Below are 15749 nucleotides of genomic sequence, written 5' to 3'. Positions count from 1 at the left end.
CTGCGTCTGGATCCGTACAATGTCAGTAAAGTAAAATGTCACTTCAATTTCCCCATGTCATTGGTGCTGCTGGCTTTGTTGTCAAAACTGATAATTCCTTTTTTTTTTCTTTTATTTAGTAGTCGCCAATTGTTTTTATAATTTTTCTCCCAATTTGGAATGGCCAATTATTTTTAGGCTCAGCTCAGCGCTATCACCCCCGTGCTGACTCGGGAGCGACGAAGACAAACACATGCTGTCCTCCAAAGAGTGTGCTGTCAGCCGACGCTTCTTTTTCACACTGCAGGCACACCATGCAGCTACCTCAGAGCTACAGCGTTCGAGGACAACGCAGCTCCGGGCAGCTTACAGGCAAGCCTGCTGGCGCCCGGCCAGACTTCAGGGGTCACTGGTGCGTGGTGAGCCGAGGACACCCTGGCCGACCAAAGCTCCCTCCCAGGTGGCACTCAGCCAATTGTGCGGCGCCCCCTGGGAACTCCCGTCTACAGTCGGCAGTGGAATAGCCTGGACTTGCACCACTGCACCACTCGGGAGCTCCTAATCGGATATAATTCTTGACGCTCAGAAACCTATCTGAATTAACTTGCTAATGTCAAAGTCTTCTAGCGTTAATTCAAGATAAAAATCAATAAGGAATATATAAAAAAAGAAGTCCAGTGTATTAACAGTCTTAAAGTTTTATTTAAAAACTGTACATGATTACTCCCAGTGCAAGAAAGTTCAAGGCAAGTTAATAGTCAAAGTCAAAAACAAATCAGTAAAAAACAAAACGGATTGAAAAATGGTCCCCAAACCCAGCTATGTTAAAGGCCGGGGCTGGGTTAATGTTCAGAGTAAACATTTGTCATCTCAACCATTTTATTAGAAAGACTGCTCAGCTCTCAGCCTGATGCTCGTTTAACTGCACAAAATGCACTTGCATAGGGGCTCCCTTCCACTCACATCAAATATCACTTCAAACAATACAGCACTGGAGCAAAGCTGAGTATTTCTTAACGTTTCACATGGTAACTGCTTACAGTAAACAGAATACTGTAAAGCCCCCTTTAGTTTTGAAAACGTTCTTTAAAACTGATTTGCAGCGTACTGTGTAATACAACTACTGTATTCAGCAGTGTTAGTTTGCAATGACAACTAAATAACCAATGACGCTTTATGAAACCAAAAACAAAAAGACAATACAAAAGGTGTTTATAGTAGCATATATTCCATGTGCTTTTTGTGCAAACGTTTTATCAAAATTACCTTTTACAAAGTTAAACTGCTACCAAAAAATACATTTGTATATTGCAAATAACAGAACTGGTTACGGAAGCAACCCAAGTATATGGAAGTATGTGGGTGTTGGTTTTGAAACAGAATGCACCGGCACGCTTTTGAAAAGAGGGTTAAACGTCCTGGCCTGCTCCGTTTCTGCCGCTGCAGCTCACAGTTCAGTCTTTCTGGAGGCAGTGGGCTCGCTGGCAGGGGCATTGCTGGGAGCTTCCCTGGCTGAGGACTCGACTTCAGGTACGAAGGCTAAGGCAGCTGAGTTGATACAATACCTCTTACCAGTCGGGCGAGGGCCATCGTCAAAGAGGTGGCCCAGATGTGCGCCACACTGAATAACAAAAAAATAAATAAATAAATAAATAAATAAATATTTCTCATAGTAATGCTGCATAGTTAAATCCTGGCTGAAAGAACCATTCTACTCTTTTACACTCGCTTGTTTGTTTTGCATTATGATTGGCTTCTGCCCCATGACTGATTGAGAAGTACAAATGCAATACATGGGGGGATGGGGAGATGTTTTATCAAATGTATTGAAATGAATTGAGTCTGAAATCCTTGTAGGGTTTTTATAGCAGTGTAATCAGAACAGAAACTCAATTGTAAGATACTGTTATAGTGCACTTAGGGAGTTATTGTCAAAGCTTGGTAACTGCTGTTGTGCAGTCCTGTGCTAACAAAACCTCTGGCTCTTGAGGAAAATATATTTCTATTCATTGTAAAAGTTAATACATTTATTCAAAATAACCCTGTTTGTATGCAGTTCCAAACATAATGGCATGTTTTCACATGGGAAGAGCACAGAGGCTAACTTCAGGACAAAATCTGTTCAGTTATGTGACCATTTGATTTCTTGTTTGTTAATTGTTAAATTTTGGTAAATGGCATATTATCTTCCCTAAGTCAGAGTAAACTCAATAATCTGCTGCAACCTTGTAAAGTAGATTAAAATGCCTGCTGCCAAGCCCAAACCTACTCTTGCACAAGTGCACCTGGAGAGGGCTCTACCTTTTCTAGGAGGGAAGCCTACCTGGCTGCAGCCTATTTCCACTCTGTGCATCCCGTAGGAGAAGTCATCGGTCTGAGAGACTGACTCAGGTCTGATCACATCAGAGAACGAAGGCCATCCTGAACACATTAAAAACACAAAGGAGTGGAACATGAAGAGCTTGGAATAGCTGTGCAGGTCAGACACGTCATCGCAGTGCAAATATTGAGACATGAAAAGAACATGCTTTTGAAGGCTGGTATTAATAGACAGGGAGATGTGCAGACTGACAGGGGTGGAATTACAGCCGAGTTGTTCTTTATGTGGAGCTAAGGTGCGTAAACCCATTCTGTGGAGCAGCAATCAGCACAGATTCAAGCAGCTGTTTCTTCGATTGCTGTACAGGATTAGCCCAGCAGGTCTGAAGTAATCTTTTGTGCATCCAGTTTACAAAAAACAAAGTCTAGCCGTGCTAGTTGCATATTAATCTGTTCAACAGACTGCATGACGTCAATGTAGGGCTCCTATGTGTATGAGACACACAGCTTAGTGAATATATCACTTTTCTTTCAAGCATATTCTTAGTAAATGCAGTATAATTGGTGGAACCAGCTAACGGAGAACTTCAGGACAGCTACGTCTCTAACTTCCATCACCTCCTCAAGACCCTCCTGATTAGACAACACTTGTAGATCTTTTCATCGACCCCTCCTACTCTGCACTGTGTTCACCTGACCTACGCATCACGTTAATGAATCCTCAGCTGACGCACTATTGCACTAACTTGTTGCATCTTATTTCATATTGTATATTAGTAGTATTATTTGCACTTACTGTAAACTACAGTGTATTTAAGCATTCATTTTGCATTTTAACCCGTTACTGCCCTGTAACATCTGTAAGGTTGCCTTGGATAGAGGCATCTGCCAAATAAATAAATAACAAAAATATTTCCATATATAACTTGGGCTTAATTTAAACTTTTTCTCAAATTCTGCACATCAGGTGCACAGTAACCTCACAGTAATCAATAAACTGAAGCACTTCGGATATCCACACTTGAAGAAAAACTCAGAGTTGACGTCAGAATGTCTTGATCTCTATTCTTTATTCATTGACTGTGGAGGTTAAAAGTAAAAAGGAACATGTTCGGACCTCGAGTGGCTGCTCTAAGCGCACTATTTCTTTTTTTCAGCACATGTTTAATCACATGCTGAAGAAACATGCACAAAATGTCACAACTCGCAAAGCAGTGTCAGGATTGCGGACTGTTTTGAAGCGCACACGGTACACTTTAGAACGATACTGGTGTAATAAGCTGAAGCTGAAACCGCACTACAAGAAATGATTCAAAACATGTTTAGGCAGGATCCCCTCCCATCATTTGTTGGCAGCATCCAAGTCTACTCCGTTTGTACAACTTGGACACATTCCTCCTGTTTGTTTTTGGGCTGCACAGCCAGTTTATTTTTCTAATTCATTCCTTGCACTCAGGTGCTTGAAAGTGTTTTGTTTTTTTATTTAAACATGTACCATCAACTAGAAAACAAAATGACAACAACATTGTATTAATTAATTGTTTGTTACCCAGGATAAATAATGACCCTTTGTAAATTGTTTAATATATATATTATATATATATATATATGGATTGTTAAGCAAATATATACATTTGAAGTTAGCCAATGATTTAAATATACATTTTAAAAAAGTATAATCTAACCTTCCAAGAAATCTTGTTTCTACCCATTTTAATAAGTTGTGCGGGATGGGACGAGATGCACTTGTCTAAATGGTTGGCTCCCATAATCATACATATTAAACATGCACTAGTGCTAAATTATGAAATACTATACCAACTAGTTATGCGTCTCAGTGTTCGCTCTATAGCATTACATTGTTGACAAGATGTAGTTATTAATAAAAGATTTGTACCAGTTTTTTTTGTCCTTTTTGAAAGTTCTGCAGTGTTATGTGTTTTAAAAAAAAAAAAAGTAATGCGATTTGGTCATTCTGTATATATGCACTGCAACAATGTAGCACTTGAAATCGGAATTGTCTTTGGACACTAATCTTAACAGGGAGGAGATGAAGCTTTATCAGACACTGCTGGCTCACAGTCCATTTCCCATGAGTCTAAGATTTCAGAGCGTTGCAAGCTGATGTAATAGCAGCAGCAACTGTTCTGGGGTTTAACAGCCTGCTTTATGGGAGGTATTACTTAGCTTTTCAAAAAGTTATTCTGTGGTCATAATTCAGCAGAAGTCATTGTCTGTGTGCAATTCCAGAACCAAAGGTAAACAGGGCTCTTTTTAACATGTACCAAACATACAAGCGAAAGCTATACGAAGCTGGCAGTTATCACAAACGTCCAATAACTGACTTCAATGATTATATCTTGTAGCAAATTGTCTGAATTCAGGTGACGAGAATATGCCCTTTCCTAAACTTGCCAGATATATGGGTGGTCTCCTTCATATTTTTTTGCAGGAAAAAACATATTAAGTGTTAACCTGCTGCCAGATCCAATAGTCTCCACAGCAACACATTTAGAATAGACTCTTGTATTATACGTGATAAACGTGCATCTGGTAAGAACAGACAACACAGAAAACCAGAGACCTAAACATACTGTATTAAAGAGCCGAGGAAAGAGACCATACAATCACACACTGCCAAAATGGCATAAACAATCTACCTTTTAACTGTGGTCTGCCTTTGCGACTTGCGGCTCTAAAGCACAAGTACAAAAAGAGCAAAAATACAAAGCGTTTTTTTTTCCCCCAGTAAAAACAGACTTGTTTTCTTTTGGAATCTGTGTCTGGATTTCAGTGCCTGTGCAACAACCAAAACATTCAATAAATCATTCAGCAGCACTCAGAGAGCTCCGAACTACTGTGTGTTTAAAAAATAAAACCCAGTCTCTCAAACTGCAAACATATGGGCAAGTCACTGATAACAGTACGACATGTGAAATTAAATAATTTTTTTGCTCTATCCTGAATTTCACCTCAAAAAGATATCCAATGGCATTTTCTCCTGAAATGCTAAATGGTGCAATATACTGGTAATTCTATATCCTCTTCCACTGCTCTCAGTAAGTGATGAAAACCTGATGGGTTAGGTCTGTGAACTACACTCTAACAAAAGAGCACACAGACACACACACACATACACACACACAGACACACATACACGCTGAGACACAGACGCTGAGACACACACACACTGAGAGACACACACACACGCTGAGTCACACACACTGAGACACACAAGCTGAGACACATACACACACACGCTGAGTCACACACACAGACGCTGAGACACAGACGCTGAGGCACACAGACACATATGCTGAGAAACAAACAGACACACAGACGCTGAGACACACACACGCTGAGACACATACACAGACGCTGAGACACAGACGCTGAGGCACACAGACACATATGCTGAGAAACAGACAGACACACAGACGTTGAGTCACACACACATTGAGACACACACACACGCTGAGAGACACACAGACACCGAGGCACACAGACACAGACGCTGACACACACACACAGACACATACGCTGAGGCACACAGGCACACAGACACACAGACACACACCGGTATACACACTCGCTCACACACAAACACAGACACACTAACACATACACACTCGCTCACACACAAACACATATATACTCGCTCACACACAAACACAGACACACACGCACTGGTATACACATAAACATTCACTCACACACAAACACAGACACACGCACTGGTACAGACAGTCACATTCGCTCACACACACAAACAGACACACACACTGGTATACACAGACACATTCGCTCACACACAAACACACACACACACAAACCCACTGGTATACACATACACCCTCGATCACACACACGCACTGGTATATGCAGACACATTCGCTCACACACACACATTGGACACATGTGTCTGTGTTAGCGCAACCAATATGCCTGGTATACACACACACACACACACACACACACACACACACACACACACACACATTGGTATACACAGACACATTCACTCTCACACACACACACTGGTATACAAAGACACATTCACTTACACACACGCACTGGTATATAAAGACACATTCACTCACACACATGCACTGGTATACACAGACACATACACTCGCACACACACGCACTGGTATACACAGACACATTCGCTCAAACACACACACACTGGTATACAAAGACACATTCGCTCACACACATACGCACTGGTATACAAAGACACATTCGCTCACACACATACGCACTGGTATACAAAGACACATTCGCTCACACACATACGCACTGGTATACACAGACACATTCGCTCACACACATACGCACTGGTATACACAGACACATTCGCTCACACACACGCACTGGTATACACAGACACATTCACTCACACACACGCACTGGTATACACAGACACATACACTCACACACACACGCACTGGTATACAAAGACACATTCGCTCACACACACGCACTGGTATACAAAGACACATTCGCTCACACACACACGCACTGGTATACAAAGACACATTCGCTCACACACACACGCACTGGTATACAAAGACACATTCGCTCACACACACGCACTGGTATACAAAGACACATTCGCTCACACACACACGCACTGGTATACACAGACACATACGCTCACACACACACGCACTGGTATACAAAGACACATACGCTCACACACACACGCACTGGTATACAAAGACACATTCACTCACACACACGCACTGGTATACAAAGACACATTCACTCACACACACGCACTGGTATACACAGACACATTCGCTCACACACACACGCACTGGTATACAAAGACACATTCGCTCACACACACACGCACTGGTATACAAAGACACATACGCTCACACACACACGCACTGGTATACAAAGACACATTCGCTCACACACATACGCACTGGTATACAAAGACACATTCGCTCACACACATACGCACTGGTATACAAAGACACATTCGCTCACACACATACGCACTGGTATACAAAGACACATACACTCACACACACACGCACTGGTATACAAAGACACATTCGCTCACACACACACGCACTGGTATACAAAGACACATTCACTCACACACACACGCACTGGTATACAAAGACACATTCGCTCACACACACGCACTGGTATACACAGACACATACACTCACACACACGCACTGGTATACACAGACACATACACTCACACACACACACTGGTATACAAAGACACATTCGCTCACACACACACACACACTGGTATACAAAGACACATTCGCTCACACACAAGCACAGACACATGCTACAAATAAACTGAAAAAAATCTCATAGGGACACATTTGCTTAAATGTCAAATATATTAAACTTCTTTTTTCCATCAAATTGCGGTGATAGTGATTTGTAGTAAACATCTTTGAGAATATATGGCAAAACTTTTACATCAACTAGAATTTTAGGATTTAAACAATTAAAATAAATAAATAAATAAATAACTATATGAGCATAATTTCACCGTCATGTAAATTAAAGGAATTACAAAATGATACTGCAAAATGATTACTGGAAGCCATAATAATAGTACAGTATTTCATGTTAGACCTTTTGAAAGGTCACATTTTTCAATTTTTAACAGTTTTTCGTTAAGTAGGCTATATGGAAAACTACCAAGCACTATGTAATTCAATATGTTAATTTAACATTATTCAGCAGGTTTCATTTGACTCTGTGAAGCAACATTAGGTAATTCTATGATGCACAACATTTGGTCATAGTTGTAGGTTAAAAAGTTGAGAGTTAATTGTGAATGGTCAGCCCTCAGGAGGGGTTGGTTTTCTTGAAACACAGGAGGCAGCGGGTGACCTTGCCGCTCGGGTTTTACGTGCAGATCACAAGAACACGGTTCTTTACATAGCAAGCACTTCAGGAAGCCCAGCTAAACACTACAAAGAAATGAAACTCCAGCCAGACACAGGAAATTCTTTTGGGAATAAAAGAATTCTATGACTCAGAAGATGAAAATCCTCATGAATACTTACTAAACTAATCTAATGAAGTATTATCACCAGGCAAGTGGTTCGGTACATTTATGTGCAGTGTAGCTATAAAAAAAGAAAAAAGAAAAGGAAATTGAACACATCTGAACCTGGTTTCATTTCTGGGAGCAAACTGAGCTTGGATGTTAAGAGGGTAGCTTCATTTTTAGCCAATTATACACACACATAAAACTTCAGGTAAAGTTTCATTAAAATTAAAATAAAACCTACCAGCTTTTGTCAAGCTTATTAATATTTATCCCAACGCAATTTTACACACACAGCAGCTGTGACACTATTATGTGACAAATATATGCGCTTTATTTATTTTTGCAGAAATGAAAAAGAGAAAAAAGTACGTCTGCATCTTGAGTAGGTGCTAGCGAGAGATGGTGCTTCCAGGGTGTTCATTTGTGCAGAGGTTTGTTACCATTGCGAAGGGTAGTTCTAAGTGCAGTCACTCAAGCTTCGGTCCTCTTTGAAGCTCTCTGGGACTCTGAAGTGAACACAGCTCCCCTGCTACTACCTGCAGCAGAAAACTCTGCTTATTATAACAGAGGAGGGAAGCTTGTGTTTCCCAAGCAACAGACACTATATAGCTCGGTATCCATACAATACAGTAACATTTACAATTCTACACACAAATGACTTCTTCCAAACACCAGGGGTCAGTATTGTCTGCTGGATACCACTGGAGGCCCAGGTGGTAGTGTCTGGGGATCTCACATAGATGTACCTCTTGTTATAGGTAATGCAAGCACTCAGTTTGGAAGTTCATTGGATTTAGGAAACGGAGCTCAGAACGATGAGCAGGGATGTTTTCTGTTTATTCTACTTGAAAATAATTACCTGTGTAAATAAATACCTCTTCTTTATAAAGTTCTTTGTCTTTTATCCTGGCTTGCTCCCAGAACTTGCTTTGTTTTGGCAATAAAAAGTAATATATATATATATATATATATATATATATATATATATATATATATATATATACACACACACACACAGTGGCTTGCGAAAGTATTGACCCCCCTGGGCATTTTTCCTATTTTGTTGCCTTACAACCTGGAATTAAAATGGATTTTTATTTGGATTTCATGTAATGGACATACACAAAATAGTCCAAATTGGTGAAGTGAAATGAAAAAAATAACTTGTTTCAAAAAATTCTAAAAAATAAATAACGGAAAAGTGGTGCGTGCATATGTATTCACCCCCTTTGCTATTAAGCCTCTAAATAAGATCTGGTGCAACCAATTACCTTCAGAAGTCACATAATTAGTTAAATAAAGTCCACCTGTGTGCAATCTAAGTGTCACATGATCTCAGTATATATACACCTGTTCTGAAAGGCCCCAGAGTCTGCAACACCACTAAGCAAGGGGCACCACCAAGCAAGCAGCACCATGAAGACCAAGGAGCTCTCCAAACAGGTCAGGGACTAAGTTGTGGAGAAGTACAGATCAGGGTTGGGTTATAAAAAAATATCCGAAACTTTGAACATCCCACGGAGCACCATTAAAGCCATTATTAAAAAATGGAAAGAATATGGCACCACAACAAACCTGGCAAGAGAGGGCCGCCCACCAAAACTCACGGACCAGGCAAGGAGGGCATTAATCAGAGAGGCAACAAAGAGACCAAAGATAACCCTGAAGGAGCTGCAAAGCTCCACAGCGGAGATTGGAGTATCTGTCCATAGGACCACTTTAAGTCGTACACTCCACAGAGCTGGGCTTTATGGAAGAGTGGCCAGAAAAAAAACATTGCTTAAAGAAAAAAATAAGCAAACACGTTTGGTGTTCGCCAAAAGGCATGTGGGAGACTCCCCCAAACATATGGAAGAAGGTACTCTGGTCAGATGAGACTAAAATTGAGCTTTTTGGCCATCAAGGAAAACATTATGTCTGGCGCAAACCCAACACCTCTCATCACCCCGAGAACACCATCCCCACAGTGAAGCATGGTGGTGGCAGCATCACGCTTTGGGGATGTTTTTCATCGGCAGGGACTGGGAAACTGGTCAGAATTGAAGGAATGATGGATGGCGCTAAATACAGGGAAATTCTTGAGGGAAACCTGTTTCAGTCTTCCAGAGATCTGAGACTGGGACGGAGGTTCGCCTTCCAGCAGGACAATGACCCTAAGCATTCTGCTAAAGCAACACTTGAGTGGTTTAAGGGGAAACATTTAAATGTCTTGGAATGGCCTAGTCAAAGCCCAGAGCTCAATCCAATTGAGAATCTGTGGTATGACTTAAAGATTGCTGTACACCAGCGGAACCCATCCAACTTGAAGGAGCTGGAGCAGTTTTGCCTTGAAGAATGGGCAAAAATCCCAGTGGCTAGATGTGCCAAGCTTATAGATACATACCTCAAGAGACTTGCAGCTGTAATTGCTGCAAAAGGTGGCTCTACAACGTATTGACTTTGGGGGGGTGAATACTTATGCACGCTCAAGTTTTCTGTTTTTTTGTCTTAGTTCTTGTTTGTTTCACAATAAAAAATATTTTGCATCTTCAAAGTGGTAGGCATGTTATGTAAATCAAATGATACAAACCCCCAAAAAATCCATTTTAATTCCAGGTTGTAAGGCAACAAAATAGGAAAAATGCCAAGGGGGGTCAATACTTTCGCAAGCCACTGTATATATATCTCTATCTCTTTGGTTACATGCTCATTTTTTTTTTCTTTACATAAACGATATGATTTATATTGGACTGGAATTCTGCCAAGCTGCAGAAGAACATTGGTGTTTATCTCTTTACAGTCTACATGTTAGACTCAATAGTTAAGTCTTCACTACAAACACACAAGCAGACCCATTGTTGAATTTTAAATAAAAGTTCTCGCCGCTGGATTAATACTGGCAAACTCATATTTAAATGCTAGATTAGACTTTAGAAAAAGATCCACGTCTATTCATTTAGTCTACTGCCGTTTCAGATCGCGTATTTATTTTGGTTAGATTACCAGCTCCACTTAAAATAGTAAATGTTTACACGTCACAGACAAGAGAATGTATGATGTATCTGACCTGTCACACCAGCAGCTGGAAGTGGCCTTGTGTACTCCACTGGGCAATCATTCACACATTCACATTACACTTCCTACAGTCAACAGCATGTTAACTTGTATTAAGCAGACAGCTTAATTATAATGTTATAAGAAGTTGGGCGAAGTGGAAACTTCAAAGATCTCACTCCCGGCTACACAGCTCTGCTTTTAATAGTACACAATTTTTCTAGGAACAGTAATCTGCATTTGTGTATTCATGAATGTAGATCAGCATTCTAACACCAGATAAGAAGAATACTTGTTCATGTACAATATGCACAGAAATACCAAAGGGGAACATGGCCGTTCTTATTATCTTGCATGATATACAGTGCCTATACAAAATCTACACCCGCTTGAATTTTTTTCACATTTTGTTGTGTCAGTGCCTCAGAGTTTCATGCATTTAAATGAGGATTTTTTTTCCACTTATCTACTCACCATACTCCACACTGTTAAAGGGAAAAAAGTTTTTATTGAGAAAAAAATTATATATTAAAAATAGAAAACTGAAAGATCATAAGTGGATAAGTCTCCATCCCCTGAGTTAATCTTGGAACAGCTGTGAGTCTGTTGGGATAGGTCTCTACCAACTTTGCACAACTAGATTTGGCAATACTTGACCATTCTTCGTTACAAAACTGTTCAAGCTCTGTCAAGTTCCTTGGGGAGCGTTGATGGACAGTAATCTTCAAGTCATGCCACAAATTGTCGATTGGATTTAGGTCAGGTCTCTGGGCCACTCATGGACATTTCCCTTTTTGTTCCTTAGCCACTCCAGTGTAGCTTTGTCTGTGTGCTTTGGGTCGTTGTCATGCTGAAAGGTGAACTTCCGTCCCAGTTTCAGCTTTCTTGCAGAGGGCAGCCGTTTTTCCTCAAGGACTTCTCTGTACTTTGCTCCATTCATTTTCCCTTCTATCCTGACAAGTGCCCCAGTCCCTGCGGATGATGAACATGCCCATAACATGATGCTGCCGCCACCATGCTTCACAGTAGGGATGGTGTGCTTTGGGTGATGCGCTGTGTTGGGTTTGCGGCAAACATAATGCTTTGCATTTAGGCCAAAAATTTCCATTTGAGTAATGGCTTCCTTTTTGCCACCCTACCATACAGGCCAGATTTGTGGAGTGCTTGGGATATTGTTATCGCATGCACACTTTGACCAGTCTTGGCCTTAAAAGCCTGTAGCTCTTGCAAAGTTGCCATTGGCCTCTTGGTAGCCTCTCTGATCAGTCTCCTTCTTGCTCGGTCATCCAGTTTGGAAGGACGGCCTGATCTAGGCAGAGTCTTGGTTGTTCCATACACCTTCCAGCGTCAAAATGTCAGCACTGGTGTACAGACATTAAAATTTGTCCCTTTTTTTATCTGGACTAATGAATTAAGTATACATTGCAAGTTACCATGTGTGCTCTCACAAGTTTTTACTTTCCCAGGGGAGTCCATTCAGCGAAGTCGCCAAGGGTAAGCAGTCAGTTTTGATCCATTGTCCTGCTGTGATTGAGCACCTGTGACTGTTTGAAGTGTACCAGCAGAAGCACGAGGCACACTTGGATATATATATATATATATATATAAATAAATTTTAAAAAGCTGTCAGGTGTCTCCTGAAAACTAAACCAAATTGAGCCGGACTAACGTGTGATGCATTGCCACTACAGATTGTGACCCACGTCTGCGATGTGAAGTCTACAGCTCTATAACCACACCTGCAGTGTGTGCGGTCGTCGGATTACTGCCCTGTTACACTGGATTAATTCTAATATCCAGGGCTCCAATCCCTGTCAACAGCACCAGGACTTCCTTGAAATTCCCTGTTAAAACACATCTGCAGCTCTGGCAGGCGATTCAGCAGGAGCATGACCAGCTTCTTAACAGTCCCTAAAAACAGCTACTGTCGATGGAACTGGAGGCGTTGTGGTCAGGGGTTGAAGCTTTGCCGTTAAGCTTGATTGTGATGATTACTTTGTTTTTTAAAAGGAGACACAAACAGGTTTCTTCTTTTTAAACATTGCTGTGTGGAGGCTAATTCAACACACTGTCATGCCTTTCACCCCTAAAAGGCCTGGGTTCAATTTTGCTAAGATCTTCCTATTACTATTGTTTACTATTGCAAATGAAGTGCACCCAACACCACACTATACAAGATGCTGTGAGCACACATATAATCACATGTTAGTATAACTGTAATGAGTAGGACACATTCTTCAGGTTAGAATGACCCTGAGCACAGTACTGCCTTTTACCTCTTGACATTACAAAGATATTACAACGAGAAAGAGATTTTAGAACTACTGTCGAATCCAAAAAGAAAATCATAATTACTACTGATGTAGAAGAAAACAATTCAGCAATTAAAATTTTACAAATTCCAGGGGATTAAAAATGACAGAATTCTCCTATTTACAGCCAATAAATTTATCATGGTACCAGATAGCATTCAATAAAAGTACTTTCTAGAAATATTTTAATCTCTTGATGTCGTGCTTCATGGTGCAGGGCTCAGTGAAACAGTGTAACACACAGAGATTAATAACTGTAAAGGGAATGTGTAGCTTTGTTCCTACAGCCCATTAGCGATTATCCTACATATACACTCATCCTTGCAATCAACTGTAAAAAGGCTTTTAAAAAAGGTCATGTTTTATTTTCTTTAGTGTATAATAAGAAGAAGGCGCATGTTCTCATCTGCTGGCTGTGTAGATGACTGACCTCGAAGGCCATTGATCATGTTAATCAAAACAGCCTGCACACATAGTTTACAAAACTACAAGCTCGTCTTCTGATAACACTACAGATGGTCAGTTTCATTTCAAATGTACATCTTCAGATTTAATAAGGCAGTTCAAGAGTTTACACTTTCTGTGTTTAAAACGTTCCTCTGCAGAGCAGGCAGACGTTCACCACCAAGCGATGATGCAGTGTGCTGGCTTCTCGATATATTATTATTATTATTATTATTATTATTATTATTATTATTATTATTATTACCAATAATAATAATAATAATAATAATAATAGTCACACTTTATGGTTAAGCTAATAATAATAATAATAATAATAATTAGTCACGCTTTATTTTAAAGGGCACTTTTTTGTTTACTAACTTAACTAGTTTACTAATTATTTGTTAGTTCATAGATATTCATGTAATAAATAACTTATAATAAAATAAAGCCTGATCTCCTTTGCTAATCATTAATACAGTAACATCTTTAAAAAAGTGCCTCTAAGCAAACTGAAGCCCACTTCAATGATATTATTAGCAGGGATCTTGTTTTTGCTGTTTTAGTTTAGAAACAGTTTACTACATATTCATTTACTATTAATAAATAAAATAAATAAATAGCAAAGGTGCTTTGTGAAATGATTTTCATAGGTATTACACAAGTACAACCCGCCCTCTGGACAACCTGCTTTCAGAACCAGCCCTGTGGATAAACTGCTTTCAGAAGCAGCCCCGTGGATAAACTGCTTTCAGAACCTTCCCCGTGGATAAACTGCTTTCAGAACCCGCCCTGTGGATAAACTGCTTTCAGAACCAGCCCTGTGGATAAACTGCTTTCAGAACCAGCCCCGTGGATAAACTGCTTTCAGAACCAGCCCCGTGGATAAACTGCTTTCAGAACCCGCCCTGTGGATAAACTGCTTTCAGAACCAGCCCTGTGGATAAACTGCTTTCAGAACCAGCCCCGTGGATAAACTGCTTTCAGAACCCGCCCTGTGGATAAACTGCTTTCAGAACCAGCCCTGTGGATAAACTGCTTTCAGAACCAGCCCCGTGGATAAACTGCTTTCAGAACCCGCCCTGTGGATAAACTGCTTTCAGAACCTTCCCTGTGGATAAACTGCTTTCAGAACCCGCCCTGTGGATAAACTGCTTTCAGAACCTGCCCCGTGGATAAACTGCTTTCAGAACTAGCCCTGTGGATAAACTGCTTTCAGAACCCGCCCTGTGGATAAACTGCTTTCAGAACCAGCCCCGTGGATAAACTGCTTTCAGAACCTTCCCCGTGGATAAACTGCTTTCAGAACCAGCCCCGTGGATAAACTGCTTTCAGAACCCGCCCTGTGGATAAACTGCTTTCAGAACCCGCCCTGTGGATAAACTGCTTTCAGAACCAGCCCCGTGGATAAACTGCTTTCAGAACCCACCCTGTGGATAAAATGCTTTCAGAACCCGCCCCGTGGATAAACTGCTTTCAGAACCCGCCCCGTGGATAAACTGCTTTCAGAACCCGCCCCGTGGATAAACTGCTTTCAGAACCTGCCCTGTGGATAAACTGCTTTCAGAACCCGCCCCGTGGATAAACTGCTTTCAGAACCAGCCCCGTGGATAAACTGCTTTCAG

General features: G+C 40.8%; 1 protein-coding gene across 4 annotated transcripts in view; it reads right to left on the bottom strand.

Moving 5' to 3' along the window:
• Window positions 1-769: 769 nt before the first annotated feature.
• The window catches only part of msrb3 (methionine sulfoxide reductase B3), a 38314-nt gene continuing 23334 nt past the window's right edge, over window positions 770-15749 (bottom strand). For all 4 annotated transcript variants that reach the window (XM_041258291.1, XM_041258292.1, XM_041258293.1 and 1 more), the window contains 2 exons: window positions 2303-2400; window positions 770-1600 (listed from right to left, as the gene is read on the bottom strand). In XM_041258291.1, the coding sequence (XP_041114225.1) occupies window positions 1427-1600; window positions 2303-2400 (272 nt within the window). In that variant the 3' untranslated portion in view covers window positions 770-1426. The remainder of the gene's footprint in view (window positions 1601-2302; window positions 2401-15749) is intronic.

This window comes from Polyodon spathula, chromosome 8, assembly GCF_017654505.1.
Source record: "Polyodon spathula isolate WHYD16114869_AA chromosome 8, ASM1765450v1, whole genome shotgun sequence".
Taxonomy (NCBI): domain Eukaryota; kingdom Metazoa; phylum Chordata; class Actinopteri; order Acipenseriformes; family Polyodontidae; genus Polyodon; species Polyodon spathula.
The sequence above is the reverse complement of the archived record's forward strand: the minus strand, read 5'-3'. Positions and strand labels throughout refer to the sequence as shown.